The sequence below is a fragment of the Budorcas taxicolor genome, chromosome X (assembly GCF_023091745.1).
Source record: "Budorcas taxicolor isolate Tak-1 chromosome X, Takin1.1, whole genome shotgun sequence".
Classification (NCBI taxonomy): domain Eukaryota; kingdom Metazoa; phylum Chordata; class Mammalia; order Artiodactyla; family Bovidae; genus Budorcas; species Budorcas taxicolor.
The window spans coordinates 60,769,486-60,787,591 of NC_068935.1; the positions used below are offsets into that span (position 1 = coordinate 60,769,486).

General features: G+C 38.8%; 1 protein-coding gene across 2 annotated transcripts in view; it reads right to left on the minus strand.

Moving 5' to 3' along the window:
- VAMP7 (vesicle associated membrane protein 7) overlaps nucleotides 1-18,106 on the minus strand; it is an 87,684-nt gene that overhangs the window by 55,586 nt on the left and 13,992 nt on the right. For both annotated transcript variants that reach the window (XM_052663203.1, XM_052663204.1), the window contains exons 3-4: nucleotides 12,780-12,837; nucleotides 7,334-7,471 (exon numbers count right to left, since the gene is read on the minus strand). In XM_052663203.1, coding sequence (XP_052519163.1) covers nucleotides 7,334-7,471; nucleotides 12,780-12,837 — 196 coding nt within the window. The remainder of the gene's footprint in view (nucleotides 1-7,333; nucleotides 7,472-12,779; nucleotides 12,838-18,106) is intronic.

Consider the following 18,106-nt stretch of genomic DNA (forward strand, 5'->3'; position numbering starts at 1 on the left):
TATATTGTTTGCAAATATCTTCTCCCTTTCAGTAGGCAGCCTTTTCATTTTATTGGTAATTTCCTTCACTGAGCAATAGCTTTTCAGTTTGATGTACTCCCATTTGTTTATTTTTGTTTCCCTTGCCAGAGACATATCCAAAAAAACTATCAATACCAATGTTAAAGAGCATACTATGTTTTCTTCTAGAAGTTTTTTGGTTTCAGGTCTTATACTTGTGTCCACGGTGTAAGAAAGTAATCCAGTTTGATTCTTTTGCATGTAGCTGTCCAGATTTCCCAACACCATTTAGTGGAAAGGGAAAAAGACAGCTTTTTCCCCCACTGTATATTCTTGCCTCCTTTGTCATAGATTAATTGACCATATAAGCATGGGTTTATTTCTGGGCTCTCTATTCTATTCCATGGGCTTCCCAGGTGGCTCAGTGGTAAAGAATCCACCTGCCAATGCAGGAGATACAAGAGACACAGGTTCAATCCCTGGGTTGAGAAGATCCCCCAGATGAGGAAACAGCAACCCATTCCAGCATTCCTGCCTGGAAAATCCCATGGACAAAGGAGATTGGTACAGCCCATGGGGTCACAAAGAGCTGGACAAGGCTAAGCATGCATGCATTCCAGTCCACAGATCTATGTGTCTGTTTGTTGTTTTTTTTTTGACAGTACTATACTGTTTTGACTATTGCAGCTTTGTAGTATAGCTTGAAATGAGGTAGCGTAATACATCAGGTTTTGTTCTTCTTTGTCAAGATAGTTCTGGCCATTCTGCCATCTTTTACGTCTCCACACAAATTTTAGAATTATTTGTTCTAGTCCCATAAAAAAAAAAACCACATCATTGTTGGTATTTTGATAGGGATGACATTGCCTCCATAGAATGCATAGCATAGTCTTTATTTTTAGTATAATCATTTTTAACAATATAAATTCTTCAAATCCATGAGCACAGTATATCTTTCCAACTTCTTCAATATCTTCAATATCTTTCATTAGGTTCTTAGTTTTCAGAGTACAGGTCTTTTACCTCTTTAGTTAAATGCATTCTTTTTTATTCTTTTTGATCTGATGGTTAAGTGGGATTGTTTTCGTAATTTGTTTTCCTGATAGTCTGTTGTTAGTATACAGAAAGGTGATAGGTTTCTGTATAATTTTGTATCCTGCAATTGTACTGTATTATTTCTAACAATTGCTTTTTTGGAAGTATCGTTAGGATTTTCTATAGATAGTAAGATGGTTATCTACAAAGAGAGACAATTTTGCTTCTTCTTTTTGAATTTGGATTCCTTGCATTTCTTTTTCATATCTGATTACTGTAGCTAGCGGTTCTAACACTATGTTGAATAAAAGTGGCAAGAGTGGCATCCTTGTCTTATTCCGAATTTTAGAGGGAATGCTTTCAGTTTTTCACTACTTAGTATGATGTTAGCTGTAGGCCTGTCATACATACCCTTTATTATGATGGGGTATGTTCCCACTTTGTTGAGAGGTTTTATCATAAATGGATGTTGAATACTGTTAAAAGCTTTTTCTGTACCTATTGAGATAATCATATGATTTTTATTCTTCAATTTGTTATCATGGTGTATCACATTGATTTCCAGATACTGAACCATCCTTGCATCTTTGAAATAAATCCCACTTGATCATGTGTATGATCCTTTCAATGTATTGTTGAATTCAGTTTGTTAAATTGTGATTTCTAAATCTATGTTCATTAGCTATAATGGTCTGTAATTTTCTTCATTTGTGATATCTTTGCTTTTTGTGTCAGGGTGATGATGACCTACAGAATGAGTTTAGATGTGTTCCTTTTGCTGCAATTTTTGAAAGAGTTTTCTAAATGTTTGGTAGAATTGACCTGTGAAGCCATCTGGTCCTAGACTTTTGTTTGTTAGAAGTTTTAAAACTTCAATTTTCCATATCATTACTGGTAACTGTTCTGTCCATGTTTTCTATTTCTTCTTGGTTCAGTCTTGGGAGACTGTGCATTTCTAGGAATTTCCCTGTTTCTCTTAGTTTGTCCATTTTACTGGCATATGTTGTTCACTATATAGTTGTTTTTTCTTGATCAGTCTGGATAAAAGTGATTAGCTTTGTTTATCTTATCAAAGAACTAGCTCTTAGTTTCATTGATCTTTTCTATTTTTTCCTTATCTCTGATTCACTTATTTTTGCTCTCATTTTTATGATTTCTTTCTTTCTACTAATTTTGGGTTTTGTTTTTTCTTTTCCTGGGTCCTTTGGGTGTAATGTTTGTTTGATACTTTTCTTGTTTCCTGAGGTAAAATTCTATTACTATAAACATTCCTCTTAGAACTGCTCTTGCTGGATCCCATAGAGTTTGAATCACTGTGTTTTCATTTTCAATTGTCTTCAAGTATTCTTTTTCTCCAAGTATTTTTTTTATTTCCTCTTTGGTTTCTTCAGTAATCCATTGTTTAGTAGCATATTGTTTAGCCTTCAAGTGTTTTGTGTTTTTTGGATTTTTTTTTCTTATAGTTGATTTCTAGCCTCATAACATTGTGGTTAGAAAAAACGCTTGACATGAATTCAATTTTTCTTAAATTTACTGAGGCTTGTTTTATGCCCAGCATGTGATCTGTCCTGGAGAATGTGCTGTGTGCACTTGGAAAGAATGTGTATTCTGCTGTTTTTGGACAGAATGTTCTATATATGTCAATTAAGCCCAATTAGGTGTAATGTGTTATTTAAGACCAGTGTTTCCTCACTGATTTTCTGTCTGGATGATCTGTCCATTGAGGTTAAGTGTGGTGTTAAACTCTCTTACTATTATTGTGTTACTATCAATTTCTTACTTTATGTCTATTAATATTTGCCTTATACATTTAGGTGCTCCTATGCTGGGTGCATATACATTTACAATTGTTGTATCTTCTCGGATTAATTCCTTTATCATTAAGTAATGTCTTTGTCTCTTACAGTTTTTGTTTTAAAGTCTATTTTCTCTGATATAAGTATTGCTATCCCAGCTTCCCTTTCATTTCTATTTGCATGGAATAACCTTTCCCATCCCTTCACTTTCTATTTTTGTCTTTAGGGCCACACTGAGTCCCCTGTAGGCAGTATATATATATGGGTTTTGTTTTGTTGTCCATTCAGCCACTCTGTGTCTTTTGACTGGAGCATTTAGTCCATTTCCATTTAATTATTGATGGGTATGTACTTACTGCCATTTTGTTAATTTTCAGTTGTTTTTGTACTCCTCTTTTGTTCTTTTGCTTTCATCCCTTATGATTTGATTAGTATCTTTTGTGTTATATTTGGATTCCTTTCCCTTTGTGTGCATCTAGTATAGGTTTTCTGGTTTACGATTATCATAAGGTTTGTATGTAACAATCTGTATATATCTACATGATTATTTTAAGTTGCTCGTCTCTTAAGTAGAAATGCATTTTAATAACCCTACATTTTTATGCCCCCTCCCACAGTTACTGTTTTGACATATTTTATACCTCTGTTTTGAAATCCCTTATTGTGATTATGGGTGATTTTACTCCTTTTGTAATCCTCCTCATAGCTTTATATGTGATTGGTTTAGTACCCTTACTGTGTATTTGCCTTTACCAAGGAGATTTCTCCTTTCATAATTTTCATATTTCTTCTTACAACCTTTTTTTTCGGCTTGGAGAAGCCCCTTAAACATTTCCTTTAAAGCAAACCTGGTGGTGATGAACTCTTTTAGCTTTTGTTTATCTGTAAAACTTTCTATTTCTCTATCAAATCTGAGTGAAAGCCTTGTTTAGGATTCTTGGTTGTCGGTTTTTCCCTTTTACCACTTGAAATGGGAATTTCCTTGTGTGCAACATTTTGCTTTTCCCTAGCTGCTTTTAATATTCTCTCTTTATCTTTAATTTTTGTCATTTTAATTACAATGTCTTAGTGTGGTCCTCTTTGGGTGGATCCTGTGGGAACTCTCTGTGCTTGCTGAACCTGGATATCTGTTTCTTTCCCCAAGTTAAGGAAGTCTTCAGTTAATTTGCTTTCAAATATGTTCTCTGCCTCCTTTTCTCCTTCTTCTGGGAGCCCTATCATGCAAATGTTAGTACATCTGATGCTGTTTCAGAGGTTTCTTAAACAGTACTCATTTCTTATATTTATTCTTTTTTTCTGTTGAGCTTCAGTGATTTCCACTACTCTGTCTTACAGCTCACTGATCCGTTCCTCTGTATCATACAATTCACTGTTGATTCCCTCTAGTGTATTTATTTCAGTTATTGTATTCTTCATCTTTGCTTGGTCATTCTTTACATATTCTAACTCTTTGTTAAGAAATTCTAATTTCTCACTGTTAATCCAATCGTTTATTGGGTTCTTTGATCATTTTACAATCACTACCTTGAGTTTTTTATTGGGTACATCACTTACGTCCACTTCACTTAGCTCTTCTTATGGGCTTTTCTCTTGTTCTTTCATTTGCAACATGTTCCTCTGTCTCATTTTGCCTTATTTCCTTTTTAATTTCTATGTATTTGGTAAGTTGATTACATTTCCTGACCTTGAAGAAGTGGCCTTTTCTAGGAAACATCCTATGAATCCTAACAGTGTACTTCCCTCTGGTCACCAGAGCCATATGCTGTAGGGACAGTACCTACACAGGCTGTGTGGGTCCTTCTGTTGTGGACAATCTGGTAGGGATGGCTGGCCCCCAGTCTGGTTGGTTCCCAGACCTTACCTTGCACAGAGGCTGTCAGCCACTGATGGGCAGGGCCAGGTCACAAGCCAGCTGGCTGCAGAGACTCAGGGAGTCCTGGGATCTCTGGCTGAACGGCCTTGGAGGGTCCCAAGCTGGTGTTGGTCTGCTGTTGGGCAGGGCAAGCACCCAGTGGGTCCTGGAACTGCTGTTTGTCCACTGGCTGGTGAGACCTACTGGTTTGTGGAGCTGGGCCATGGGATCTCTGGCTGAAGGCTTCTGGAGGTTCCAGAGTTGATGTGCCAGCCTGCTGGTGGGTGAGGCTGGGGTCCAGGGGGTCCTGGGGTGGCGCCTGCTCACCAGTAGGTGATCTTGGCCCTGGGAACAGTGCTGGCTCACTGGTGGGCAGATCCAGGTTTCAGGATCTCTGGCTGCAGGGCCTAAGTCGGGGTTCCCAGGGCTAGTGCACACACACTGGTGTGCAGGGCCATGTCCTGAGCCCCCTGTAGGTTCAGGGGTTCTTAAAGCAACCAGCCTGCAGTAAGTGGGGCTGATTCCCTGTTTGGCTAGTTGTTTGGCTTGAGATGTCTCAGCATTGGTGCAGATAGGCTGGTGGGTAGGGCCACGTCCTGGCATTAATATGCTAAATTGTGCTTACGGGCTCCATTGGTAAAGAATGGTAGAATGAGGTCCCAAAAATGCCTACCACCAATGTCTATGTCCCGAGGGTGAGCTCCAGTGGCTTTCCACCTTTCCATGAGACTCTCCAAGATCAGCAGGTGGATCTGATCCAGGCTCCTTTCAAATTACTGCTTCTGCCCTCATTTCCTGAGCATGCGGATTTTATACACACTGTTTAAGAGTAGAGTCTCTATTTCTCACAGTCTTTCAGCACTCTTGTAATTAAGCCCTGCTGGTCTTCAAAGCCAGATATTCTGGGGGCTCTTCTTCCCAATGGAGGACTCCAGGGCTGGGGAGCCTCATGTGGAGCTTGAACCCCTAGCTGCTTGGAGAGAATCTCTGCAATTGTAATTATCATTCCACTTGTGGGCCACCCACTCCAAGGTATGGATCTTGATTATACTGTGTGTCTGCCCCTCTGTCTTCTTATGGTTCCTTCTCTATATCTTCAATAGTATAATATTCTTTCTGCTAGTCTTCTGATCTTTCTCATCAATAGCTGCTCTGTAAACAGTTGTAATTTTGGTGTGTCCATGGAAGGAGGTGAGCTCAGGGTTTCCTACTTCACCATCTTGGCCATCAACCTGAACCTATTTATTTTCAAATGGGCATTGGTATATATTTTGCTGATGGTGTTTTACTTAGATGTATGTATATAAGTATTCCCTAGTGGAAGTATGAAACAAACCAACTGAATAATAAAGACTCATAACTATTTAAATGAACTTCATCCCGACAGGATGCATATTTAGAAGTATAATCCTCAAAAAGGTATTAAAAACAATACTTACAGGAGAAATAAAGAGGAAATTATTCAGTGACAGTGAGTCCTTTTTTCTCATTCACAACACTATCATAGATAAAACTTATGTCTTTGCACTCATACGGTTTGATGGATAAAAAGTAAGCATTCTTTAATGCAAAATAAGACCACAATGAGATATCATTACACATCCACAAGGATGAATTACATTAAAAAGACAGACCATAAGAAGTGTTGGCAAGTATGCAGAAACACTGGAAGTGCTAGTGGGACTATAAATGGTACAACCACTTTGGAAAAAAGTTTCATGATTCATTATAAAATTAAACATCATTCACCATATGACCCAGCAATTCCACCCCTAGGTATTTATCAAAGAAAAATAAAAACACATGTCTATGCAAAGACTTGTACATGGATATTCATAATAGTTTTGTTGGTGACAGCTGAAAACTGGAAGTAACTCAAATATCCAGCAACAGGTGAATGGATAAACAAATTGTGTTATATGCATACAATACTACTCAGATAAAAAGGAAACTACTGATTTATACAATATGGATCAATATCAAAAACCTTACACTGAGAAAAACAAGGAAGATACAAAAGAGTATATAATGTATGATTCCATTTATAAGAAATTCTAGAAAAGAGAAAACTAATTTATGGTGACAAAAATAGAGCAGCGGTTGCCTCAGGGAAGGACCTGACTGCATAGGAACATGAGGACTCCTTTAGAGTCATGAGATGTTTTGTATCTGTAAAAAGTATATAAATATGTATATGTATATATAAATGTATGTATATGTATAATATGTATATATATGTATAAATTCACTGAACTGAGAATTAAGTATTCATACAGATAAACAGATTTTCAAATGACTAACTGAACTACCCAAAAATTAAATTTACCTTGTGGGAGGGTAGAGGTTAATCTACAGGTTAAGACACCATTTGGCATGTTGAGTGGATTGATACATTAAATGGGTAGTTGAAGTAGATGATCTTTAATCTCCTTCCCAATCATGAGATACTCTGACCACCATTTATAGAGAATATCACTTTCCATCCTAAAATGGCCCATTTGTATATTTTTTTTCATCTGGGAAGTTTTACTATCTTGGCATATAATAACAGTCAGAAAAATCACTGCAGGTCAGGGTCCCCTATATCCATGGTTCTTTAAAGTAATAAAGAAGATATGAATCAAATACTATATCCCGAGAAAGATCTTACCAGCTGTGCAGCCAAGACACTTGAGAACTCACTATTCATGGCATACGGGAGCGCTGTTTGTGCTCTTGAACCATATGTAGTCTGGAATCTCTTCTTTATCTCATTCAGAAAATTAAAGGCTCGCGAACGCTCAAAATCCTGAGGAGATGAATACAGAGTTAACACTAAACAAAAATGATATGGATGATTAAAAACAACCAAAAGAACAGATAATATTTACTGAGCAATGATTCTACAAGGAGGAACTGACCTCATTTTACAGATAAAGAAACAAAGGCTCTAAAAAGAAACTAACTTGCCAAAAGTGAAACTAGTAAATGAAAGAGCTGAGTCGAATCCAAATGTTAGATTACTGCCAACTAAGATAACAATACCTACACTAGCATCTTAAGAGCAGGAATTGGGTTTTACTCCAACCATATCTTTCACAGGATCTATTAGAAAGCCTAGCACAAGAAGATGCTTGAGAAATCCATTGTAATAGTATAGTCTTTCACACACAAAGATAACACTATTGACATAAACTTTTAATTAACTTTTTTCAGTACTGGAGGTATATTTGAAAAGATCAAGGAATGTACTCTTGTCTAGTTCCAGTCAAAAACTGTGTGTATGTGTATAACCTATACACAAAAGTACAATTATAGCTTAAGAAATGTAAGACTCAACTCTGACCAACCCAAATTTAGTGCTATTTCTCACCTACTCTCAGCACTTTCACATCAGTCATTTCAGATATAACTGGATTTTTAAAATAATTTTAGAAAATACTGTGAAACCAGGGAATATAAGTCATTGTGATAATCACTGTGGTTGCCACACATCTCCAATTCACCTAAGATGAGTAGTCTAAGCCAAGAATTCTTAAAGTTGGGTCAATGGTCCAAATTCAAGGGGCCAATGTATTTGGATTAAAAAAATATCTCATTATTATTTTCACCAAACTTTAACTCAAATTTCAACTGTGACTGTAGTAACAAAATAGAGTAGTATTAAACAGTATCTGGGACTCTGTCACCAAGAGAAGTCTTTTTTGCATATATCATCAGTTACAGATATCTCTCAAAATATCATTAATACTTATCACCACATCATAACTGTTTATTAAACCCATGACTATATCTTGTTATTAGTGAATTCATAAAGAAGCATATATTACTAAATCAATATTTAAACTACTTTGAATACTGCGAAAGTCACTCAGTTGTGTCTGACTCTGCGACCCCATGGACTGTAGCCTGCCAGGCTCCTCTGTCCATGAAATTCTCCAGGCCAGAATACTGGAGTGGGTAGCTGTTCCCTTCTCCAGGGGATCTTCTCAACTCAGGAATCAAACCCAGGTCTCCTGCATTGCAGGCAGATTCTTTATCACCTGAGCCACCAGGGAAGCCCTGAATACTGAATTTCAACATAACTGGTATTACTAGGTTGGTGCAAAAGTAATTTTGATTTTGCATTGTTGAACTTTGCCATTTGATATTGAAATACATTTTTAAATACATGTGGTTATGTTACATATAATTTTAATGAGCATTTCTTGTTTTATGATTTTTGCTAATTATTACTTGCTAACTATATGTATTTTAGACTATGGAAATGATATTAGGCAAAAAGCAAATCTGAGTGATTTTCTTATTTGAGTTCAATATAGGTCATAGCTGCAGAGACAACTCACAACATCAACAATGTGTTTGGCCCACGAACTGCTAACAAATGTACAGTGCAGCGGTGGTTCAAGAAACTTTTCAAAGAAATCAAGTCTTGACAATAAGAACCACGGTGGCTGGCCATCAGAAGTTGACAATAACTGAGAGCATCATCAAAGCTGATCCTCTTACAACTACATGAGAAGTTACCCAAGAACTCAATGTTGATCATTCTACTGTCATTTGGCAATTGAGGGAAATTGGTAAGGTGAAAAAGTTTGATAAGTGGTTGCCTACTGTTGTTGTTGAATCACTCAGTTGTGTCCAACTATTTGCAACCCCATGGACTGCAGCATGCCAGGCTTCCCTGTCCTTCACCATCTACCAGAGCTTGCTCAAAATCATGTCCATTGACTCAGTGATGCCATACAACCATCTTGTCCTCTGTCATCCCCTTCTCCTCCTACCTTCAGTACTTTCCAGCATCAGAGTCTTTTCTAATGAGTTGGCTCTTTGCATTAGGTGGCCAAACTATTGGAGCTTCATCATCAGTCCTTCCAAAGAATAGTCAGGGATGATTTCCTTTAGGATTAACTGGTTTGATCTCCTTGCAGTCCAAGGGACTGTCAGAGAGTCTTCTCCAACACCACAGTTCAAAACCATCAATTCTTCGGTGCTCAGCTTTCTTCACAGTCCAACTCTCACATCCATACATGACTACTGGAAAAACCATAGCTTTGACTATATGGACCTTTGTTGGCAAAGTAATGTCTCTGCTTTTCAATGTCTAGGTTGGTCATATTTTCTCTTCCAAGGAGCAAGCACCTTTTAATTTTATGGCTGCAGTCACCATCTGCAGCAATTTTGGAGCCCAAGAAAATAAAGTCTGTCACTCTTTCCATTGTTTCCCCCATCTATTTGCCATGACGTAATGGAACAGATGCCATGATCTTCGTTTTTTGAATGTTGAGTTTTAAGTCAGGTTTTTCACTCTCTTCTTTCATCTTCATCAAGAAGTTCTTTAGTTCTTTGCTTTCTGCCGTAAGGGTGGTGTCATCTGCATATCTGAGGTTATTGATATTTATCCCAGCAATCTTGATTCCAGCTTGTTCTTCATCCAGTCCGGCATTTTGCATGATGTACACTGCATGTAATTAAATAAACAGGGTGACAATATACAGCCTTGACATACTCCTTTCCCAATTTGAAACCAGTCTATTGTTCCATGTCCTGTTCTAAGTGTTGCTTCTTGACCTGCATACAGGTTCTGCAGGAGGCAATTAAGGTGGTTTAGTAGTCCCATCTCTTTAAGAATTTTCCACAGTTTGTTGTGATTCACAGAGTCAAACGTTTTAGTGTAGTCCATGAAGCAGAAGTTGATTTTTTTTTTTAATTCTCTTGCTTTTTCTATGATCCAGCAGATGTTGGCAATTTGATCTCTCTGGTTCCTCTGCCTTTTTTAACTCCATCTTGAACATCTAGAATTTCACAGTTCATGTACTATAGAAGTCTGGCTTGGAGAATTTTGAGCATTACTTTGCTAGCATGTGAAATGAGTGCAATTGGGCAGTAGTCTGAACATTCTTTGGCATTGCCCTTCTTTGGCACTGGAATGAAAACTGATCTTTTCCAGTCCTGTGGCCACTGCTGAATTTTTTAAATTTGCTGGCATATTGAATGCAGCATTTTAACAGCATCATCTTTCAGGATTTGAAATAGCTTAGCTGGAATTCCATCACCTACACTCTTTGTTCATAGTGATGTTTCCTAAGGCCCACTTGACTTTGCCCTCTAAGATGTATGGCTCTAGGTGAGTGATCAAACCATTGCGGTTATCTGTGTCATGAAGATCTTTTTGTATAGTTCTTCTGTGTACTCTTGCCACCTCTTCTTAGTATCTTCTGCTTCTGTTAGGTGCATACTGTTACTGTCCTTATTGTGCTCATCTTTGTGTGAAATGTTCCCTTGGTATCTAATTTTCTTGAAGAAATCTCCAATCTTTCCTATTGTATTGTTTCCTTCTATTTCTTTGCATTGTTCACTTAGAAATCTTTCTTATCTCTCGTTGCTATTCTTTGGAACTCTCCATTCAGATGGGTGTATCTTTCCTTTTCTCCTTTGCCTTTCGCCTTTTTCTCAGTTATTTGTAAGGCCTCCTCAGACAAGCTCTTTTCCTCCTGAGCTGACCACAAATCAAAAAAAGATAATCATTTTGAAGTGTTATCTTCTCTTATTCTACACAACAACAACAAACCACTTCTTGGTTGGATTGTGATGTGCGACAAAAATTGGATTTTCCACAACAACCAGCTCAGTGGCTGAACTGAGATGAAGCTCCAAAGCACCTCCCCATGCCAAACTCGCACCAAGAAAAAAAAAAAAAGATATTAGTCACTGTTTGGTTGTCTACTGCCCATCTGATCCACTACAGCTTTCTGAATCTTGGCAAAACCATTAACATCTGAGAAGTGTGCTCAGCAAATTAAGGAGATGCACCAAAAACTGCAATGACTGCAGCTGGCATCAGTCAACAAAAAGGGCCCAGTTCTTCTCTGCAACAATGCCCGGCCACTTGTCACATAACCAAAGCTTCAAAAGTTGAATGAATTGGGCTATGAAGTTTTGCCTCATCTGCCATATTCACTTGACCTCTTGCAAACTGACTACCACTTCTTCAAGCATCTCAACAACTTTTTGCAGGGAAAATGCTTCCATGACCAGCAGCACACAGAAAAAGCTTTCCAAGAGTTCATCAAATCCTAAAGCACAGATTTTTTTTGCTACAGGAATAATCAAGCTTATTTCTCATTGGCAAAAATGTATTGATTGTAATGGTTCTTATTTTGATTAATAAAGATGTATTTGAGCCTAGTTACAATGATTTAAAATTCAGGGTCCAAAACTGCTATTACTTTTGCAGCAACCTAATAAAATCATGCATTTAAAAAATTCTGGGAGTGATCCATGAGCAGCAAAGAGGTCTGTGATACAATAAACGTTAAGAACCACTACCTATGGCAGTCATGCCAATTCCATGGCTCTTGTCTGTGATCAATTTAAAAATAAGTACATAACCTAGTCCTAGCCATAAGGCATGAAAAGTCCACTTTGAAAGTGGGAGAAGGGAAAGGTGTGCCTCTGGGGAGTTTCCTCATTCCTGCAGGAAGAGACTTGAGAAGACATAGCTCCTCTTTTTTGGACACAAATAAATAAGCACATAGCTCTTTGAAACCATAAGGGAAATGTGTCCAAGAAGAAGTTGACACTAGGATTGCAGAGAGGAGAGAGGACCTTGATGGCACTGTTAAGGTATTGAGCATTTTGCATCAAACTACAAATGCTCAAAAACAACCTACCAATGTAAACTATGGGTTTACAAAGTTGATTATAATGTGTTGTGATTTTGTTTTCCCAAAGTCCACATACATTAAAAAATTCAGTAACTACTGATTAAAGGAGTGAAATCATCCATTTACTATTTCAGATAAATTTTGAGGGTCTGATACTGAAGAATCATAATAATGAACACCAATTCTCACCATACAATAAATTAAGTGTAGAAGTTATAATAAATGGTTCATCTAAAACTCTACAAAACCAAACTGATTTGCATATACCCAGATATCAACTTTTTCTGTGATTTGCTGCTTTATATGACAAATGCAAAGCATAAAAAACAATTTTGAGCTATAGAAAGTTATATCTGCATCAACTTTACCCACCACAGATACAGATAATTAAGAACTAACTCTACTAATGTTACACACAGTTAAAGAGCAACATGTCCTCAAATTACTTACATCATCAGTGATACAAAGATATACAATCCTGTCTTGGCAGATGTAATGAAACAGATAACTGTAGAATAAAAGATATAAAACTTACTGTGGTTATGAGCAATATCTCTTTCACTTCTATCTTCTATCTACGTATAAGAAATTTTAGAACTGCCAACATGACCATATTATTTACAAATACTGTCTATTTTCCCTCTCGCCTATATACCTATTTCTCTCAAGTCAAACTTGATAGAAATAAATAAGAAATTAAAACAAGGTCTTTATCCTATCTAAATAGTGCAAAATCATGCACATTATTCATAAAAATAATATCTAAGAACGCATACTTGGACTGTTTTTGCTCTGCTGCACGACATGCCAGATCTTAGCTCCCTGACCAGGGACTGAACCCAGGCCCCAGCAGGGAAAGCACTGAATCCTAACCACTGGATTGCTAGCGAAGTCTCAGATTCTTAAGGTTTGAACAAGAGATGACATCTGAAGGACACATAATTAAGATAAACACCCAAATGGGCCACACAGAGCAAACATTTTTTTCTACCAGATACTCAACAATGACATATATTTGGCATCGACTCGGAGCCAGTTACTGGGTTAGGTGCTGAGGATACAAATAAGCAAAATCATCAGTCCATGCCTTCAGAGAATGAAAGTGTAGGCAACTGTGGAACTGCATAGTAAGGAGGATGACAAAGAGTTAGAGGGGAGGGGAAGAGTTAAAGGCAGTACATGGTGCTATAGGGATATAGAAGAGACACCTATATCTATATAGAGGAGTTTGGCAAAGGGTAACTGGAGGACATCCCGGAGCACATGTCTGAGCTGAACCTGAAGACCAAGTAAGAGATGGCAAGAAGAACAAGTGAAGACCAACAGGCTTAAGGGCTTCGAGATAAAACAGCGCATGCTGGGTTTGAAAGTAAAATTAATTAACATGACTAAAGTATAGAATGTACAGAACAAAAATAAATGGCTTCCACAAAGGAGGCTGTAAGCAAATACTTTCAAATCTTGTATAAGGTTTTCAAGTCTCACTGTATCTATATAATCCTAAGATCAACGATCAAGCATCAAACGGTCTTAGCAAGGGGAGTGTGATCAGAACTGCCACAGAAAAGGATGCTTTGGCTAGAGTATGAGAACTAATCAAAAGGAGGAGCAGGCAGGAGACTACTAAGTAGAACACTGAAGGAAACAAACTAAAGTACTATGGACAACGAAGAAGGAACAGATAAAAGAACTTGAGGACTGGCTATTGAGGTTGAGGCAGAGGGATAATTTGATTTTGCTTCCCAGATTTCTACTCTGGGCAAGTAGATACACAAGAGTAGCTGCTGAATTGTATCATTAACGTTCACATAGAGGTTTGATATGAATTATAAGGAGGTGTTGGAACTCAAATGTCTTCCTCCACCACTCTGAAACTGTTCACATCAACTCCACCAATCATTTCCACACTCCACATCCAGTGGCTCTCTCTGACACATTTGATACTGCTGACCACTTCCTTCCTCTAGAAACTGCTCTCTCTTCACTAGATTTTTTGACACCAGGCTTGCCTGGTTTATATGGTAATCTCTTTCCCTCTCTGTTGATGCTTTCCAGCATCCTCAGCCCCCTGCTTTTCTCACAAAGATTCCTTGGAGGGTGGCACCCACTTTCATGTTTTGCTGCTGATACCTGTTTTCAGCTAATACAATTACACTGATTTCCAAATCTAAATCTGACCTATCTCCTGAGCTCAAGGCCTGAATATGCTACTGTTGGCTAGACATATCTAACTAGACATACCATAGACAAACACAGCAGGTGCAAAAATAGAAGTCATCATTCCCCCCACAAAATTGGTTTCTGCTAAACCACACTTTTTGCCTTTTCATACTTTTCATGGGGTTCTCAAGGACTTTGGAAGTTCTTTGGAAGGACGGATGCTGAAGCTGAAACTCTTGATACTTTGGCCACCTGATGCAAAGAACTGACTCATTGGAAAAGACCCTGATGCTGGGAAAGATTGAAGGCAGGAGGAGAAGGGGACGATATAGGATGAGATGGTTGGATGGCATCACCAACTCGATGTACATGAGTTTGAGCAGGCCCCAGGAGTTGGTAATAAAACACGGAAGCCTGGTGTGCTGCAGTACATTGGGTTGCAAAGAGTCAGACACGACTGAGTGACCGGACTGAACTGAAACCACACTTAGAATTGATGCTTTCGAATTGTGGTGCTGGAGAAGATTCTTGAGAGTTCCTTGGACAGCAAGGAGATCAAACCAGTCAATCTTAAAGGAAATCAATCCTGAATACTCATTGAAAGTACTGATGCTAAAGATGAAGCTCCAATACTTCAGCCACCTGATGCAAACAGCTGACTCCTTGGAAAAAACTGATGCTAGGAAAGATTGAAGGCAGAAGAAGAGGTCGACAGAGAGTGAGATGGTTGGATGACATCACTGATTCAATGGATGTGAACTTGGGCAAACTCCAGGAGACGATGAGGGACAGGGAACCTGGCATGCTGCAGTCCATTGGGTCACAAAGAGTCAGACACAACTTGATGACTGGACAACAACAACAAAACCACACTTGGGAGTACCTTGGCACAAAGACCATAGGAGGTAATGAGGTATGGCTGCTGCCATCAAGGAGCCTATAGTCAGGGGACAGAGACAAAAAAGGAGGATTGCAATTATAACACATTGTCAGAAGTGCTATAATGAATAAATACAGGATACTATGCTGCTGCTAAGTCACTTCAGTCATGTCCGAGTCTGTGCAACCCCACAGATGGCAGCCCACCAGGCTCTCCTGTCCCTGGGATTCTCCAGGCAAGAACACCAGAGTGGGTTGCCATTTCCTTCTCCAATGCATGAAGGTGAAAAGTGAAAGTGAAGTCGCTCAGTCGTGTCCTACCCTCAGCGACCCCATGGACTGCAGTCTTCCAGGCTCCTCCATCCATGGGATTCTCCAGGCAAGAGTACTATAATGCGGTGCCATTGCCTTCTCTGACAAGATGCTATGGAGACACATAAAAAGGGGGCACCTGGCACAGTCTTGGAGTTTTCAGGGGTTTCTAGAAGAGGAAACATAAGCTCAGGAAGACAAACTCAAATTTTGAAAAAGTAACAGCTATTGCAGAGGCTAAAAAGAGAGAACGAACCCAGAATTGATATGCACATAGCTAAGTATGGCTGAAGAACAAAACTGAGGGCTCAAGTAATGAGAGATGGGGCCAGAAGAAGCAAATCTTGAAGAATTTTTCAAGCTGAGTTAAGAAACTTTACCCTGAGTACCTGGTGAAGGAAGGGACATTATTAGAATCACCCTTTTAGAAGAATTAAAGTGAAAATTAGAAAGTATTTCATTTGGGACATGTAAAAAGAGCAAAAATGTACCAGGGGACCTAGGAGGGGAAGGACATTCCAAGATGCAAGATCAAAAATATATATATACCAAAGCTTAAAATAACGTAGATTGGTCTGGGAATGACAAAGATATCTGTAGAGACAAAGATGGAAAAGTCAGAAATAGACAAAATAATGAAGGCTTAGTTTGGGTTTTAAGCAAGAAAGTATAATCTTAGGAATGTTAAATTCAGATTTAAGGAGGGATCAACTAGAAGCAGAAAGACCAGTTGTGGTTTAGTCGCTCAGTCATGTCCAACTGTTTGCAACACCATGGACTGTAGCCCACCAGGCTCCTCTGTCCATGGAATTCTCCAGGCAAGAATGCTGGAGTGGGTTGTCATTTCCTTCTCCAGGAGACCTTCCTGACCCAGGGATCAAACCTGTGTCTCCCGTGCTGCAGGTGATCTGCATTGCAGATGGATTCCTTACTGACTGAGCCACCAAGGGAGCCGAAAAACCAGTTAGGAGGAGGTCATTAGGAATGAGAAACAATGAATGTCTGAGCAAACACTATGATGAATGTGGAGAGAGGAGACTAAAATACCTCTTGTAGCAGAATGGCAAAGATTTGGTGAAGAAGTCAAATGTGATTCTGAAGTTTTAAGCTTAGCCAGCTGAATGACTGGTGATGCTATTAATGAAAGAAATAGCAAGAAGAAGGTCAGATTTCAGGAAAAAATTATTTTCATACAGTAAAATGGAACTTTTTCTTTTGGTATACAGTAATAACACTGGAAAAGACCCTGATGTTGGGAAAGATTGAAGGCAGGAGGAGAAGGGAATGACAGAGGATGATGGTTGGATGGCATCACCAACTCAATGGACATGTTTGAGTAAGCTCCGGGAGTTGGTGATGGACAGGGAAGCCTGGCGTGCTGCCGTCCATGGGGTCACAGAGTCGGAAAGAGTGGAGTGAACTGACTGAAATAAAAGATATGTTTGATTGGGATAATGGAACATGATTATAGGAAAGAAACCAAGGTAGAAGCTTAAAAAGAAAGAAACAACTCAGTGACGGATACTTACTCCAAATAAGACCAGGTAGGACTGGGTAAGGATGCAGGTAGAAAGACACAGCAGATAAGTAACATTGCTTTCTTGCAGTATAACCACATTTTCATTGGATTACATAGCCAACTTCCCTTAGAGTTAGATATGGCTATGTGATAAGTTCTGCCTGATAAAATATGAGTGGAAGGTACATATCCTGCTTCCCAGTCTTGCCTCTAAAAAGATGACACATGCTTTCCCTGAGCATTTTCCTGGGAACTGACTAGAAACACGATCGTTAAGCCCAGCAAATTTTTTAAGAAACCCTAAAGCCATACTCACGAGCAACTGGGGTCATTTAACCCTAGGTAATTTCTCAGACCCTAAACTACACCAGAGAGTAGTAGACTACGGAACCTGTGCAGTTCCCAAAGATGACAAACTCACTAATACCCATTTTGGATGTGGCCACAGAGGATAACGTACCAGGAGGAGCCTCTGGGAGAACAAAGGGAGAAAAGATGAAGAAATTCTTCATGCAAAGCAGAACCACTCCTGGGTCAGAACAGGAGTCTCTGAAATTACTGTGTGGTAGTTATTTGAATACTGCCGGGAAGCAGTGACATCTGCATGTCAATAGGCCACAGGAGTCATCTCTGGGTATGACGGAGAGGACTGTATCACCCAGACTGTCTGGACCTGGAGCTGGACAAAGCGATCAGATAAATCTTTGGGGCCACTTCCTGCAGAGAGGAAGTGTGTTTTTTGGGAAGAAGAGCACATCCAAATATTTTGGAGGCCCAGAACAGTAGACTAGAAGATTGTGAGCTATCTCCTGATACCCTAGAATTTCTTCCAGAGTAATGGAGTTTTAGCTGAGCACATGGCTACATAGCTAGAAATGACAAATTTTAGTCTCCATTTCCAGCTAGG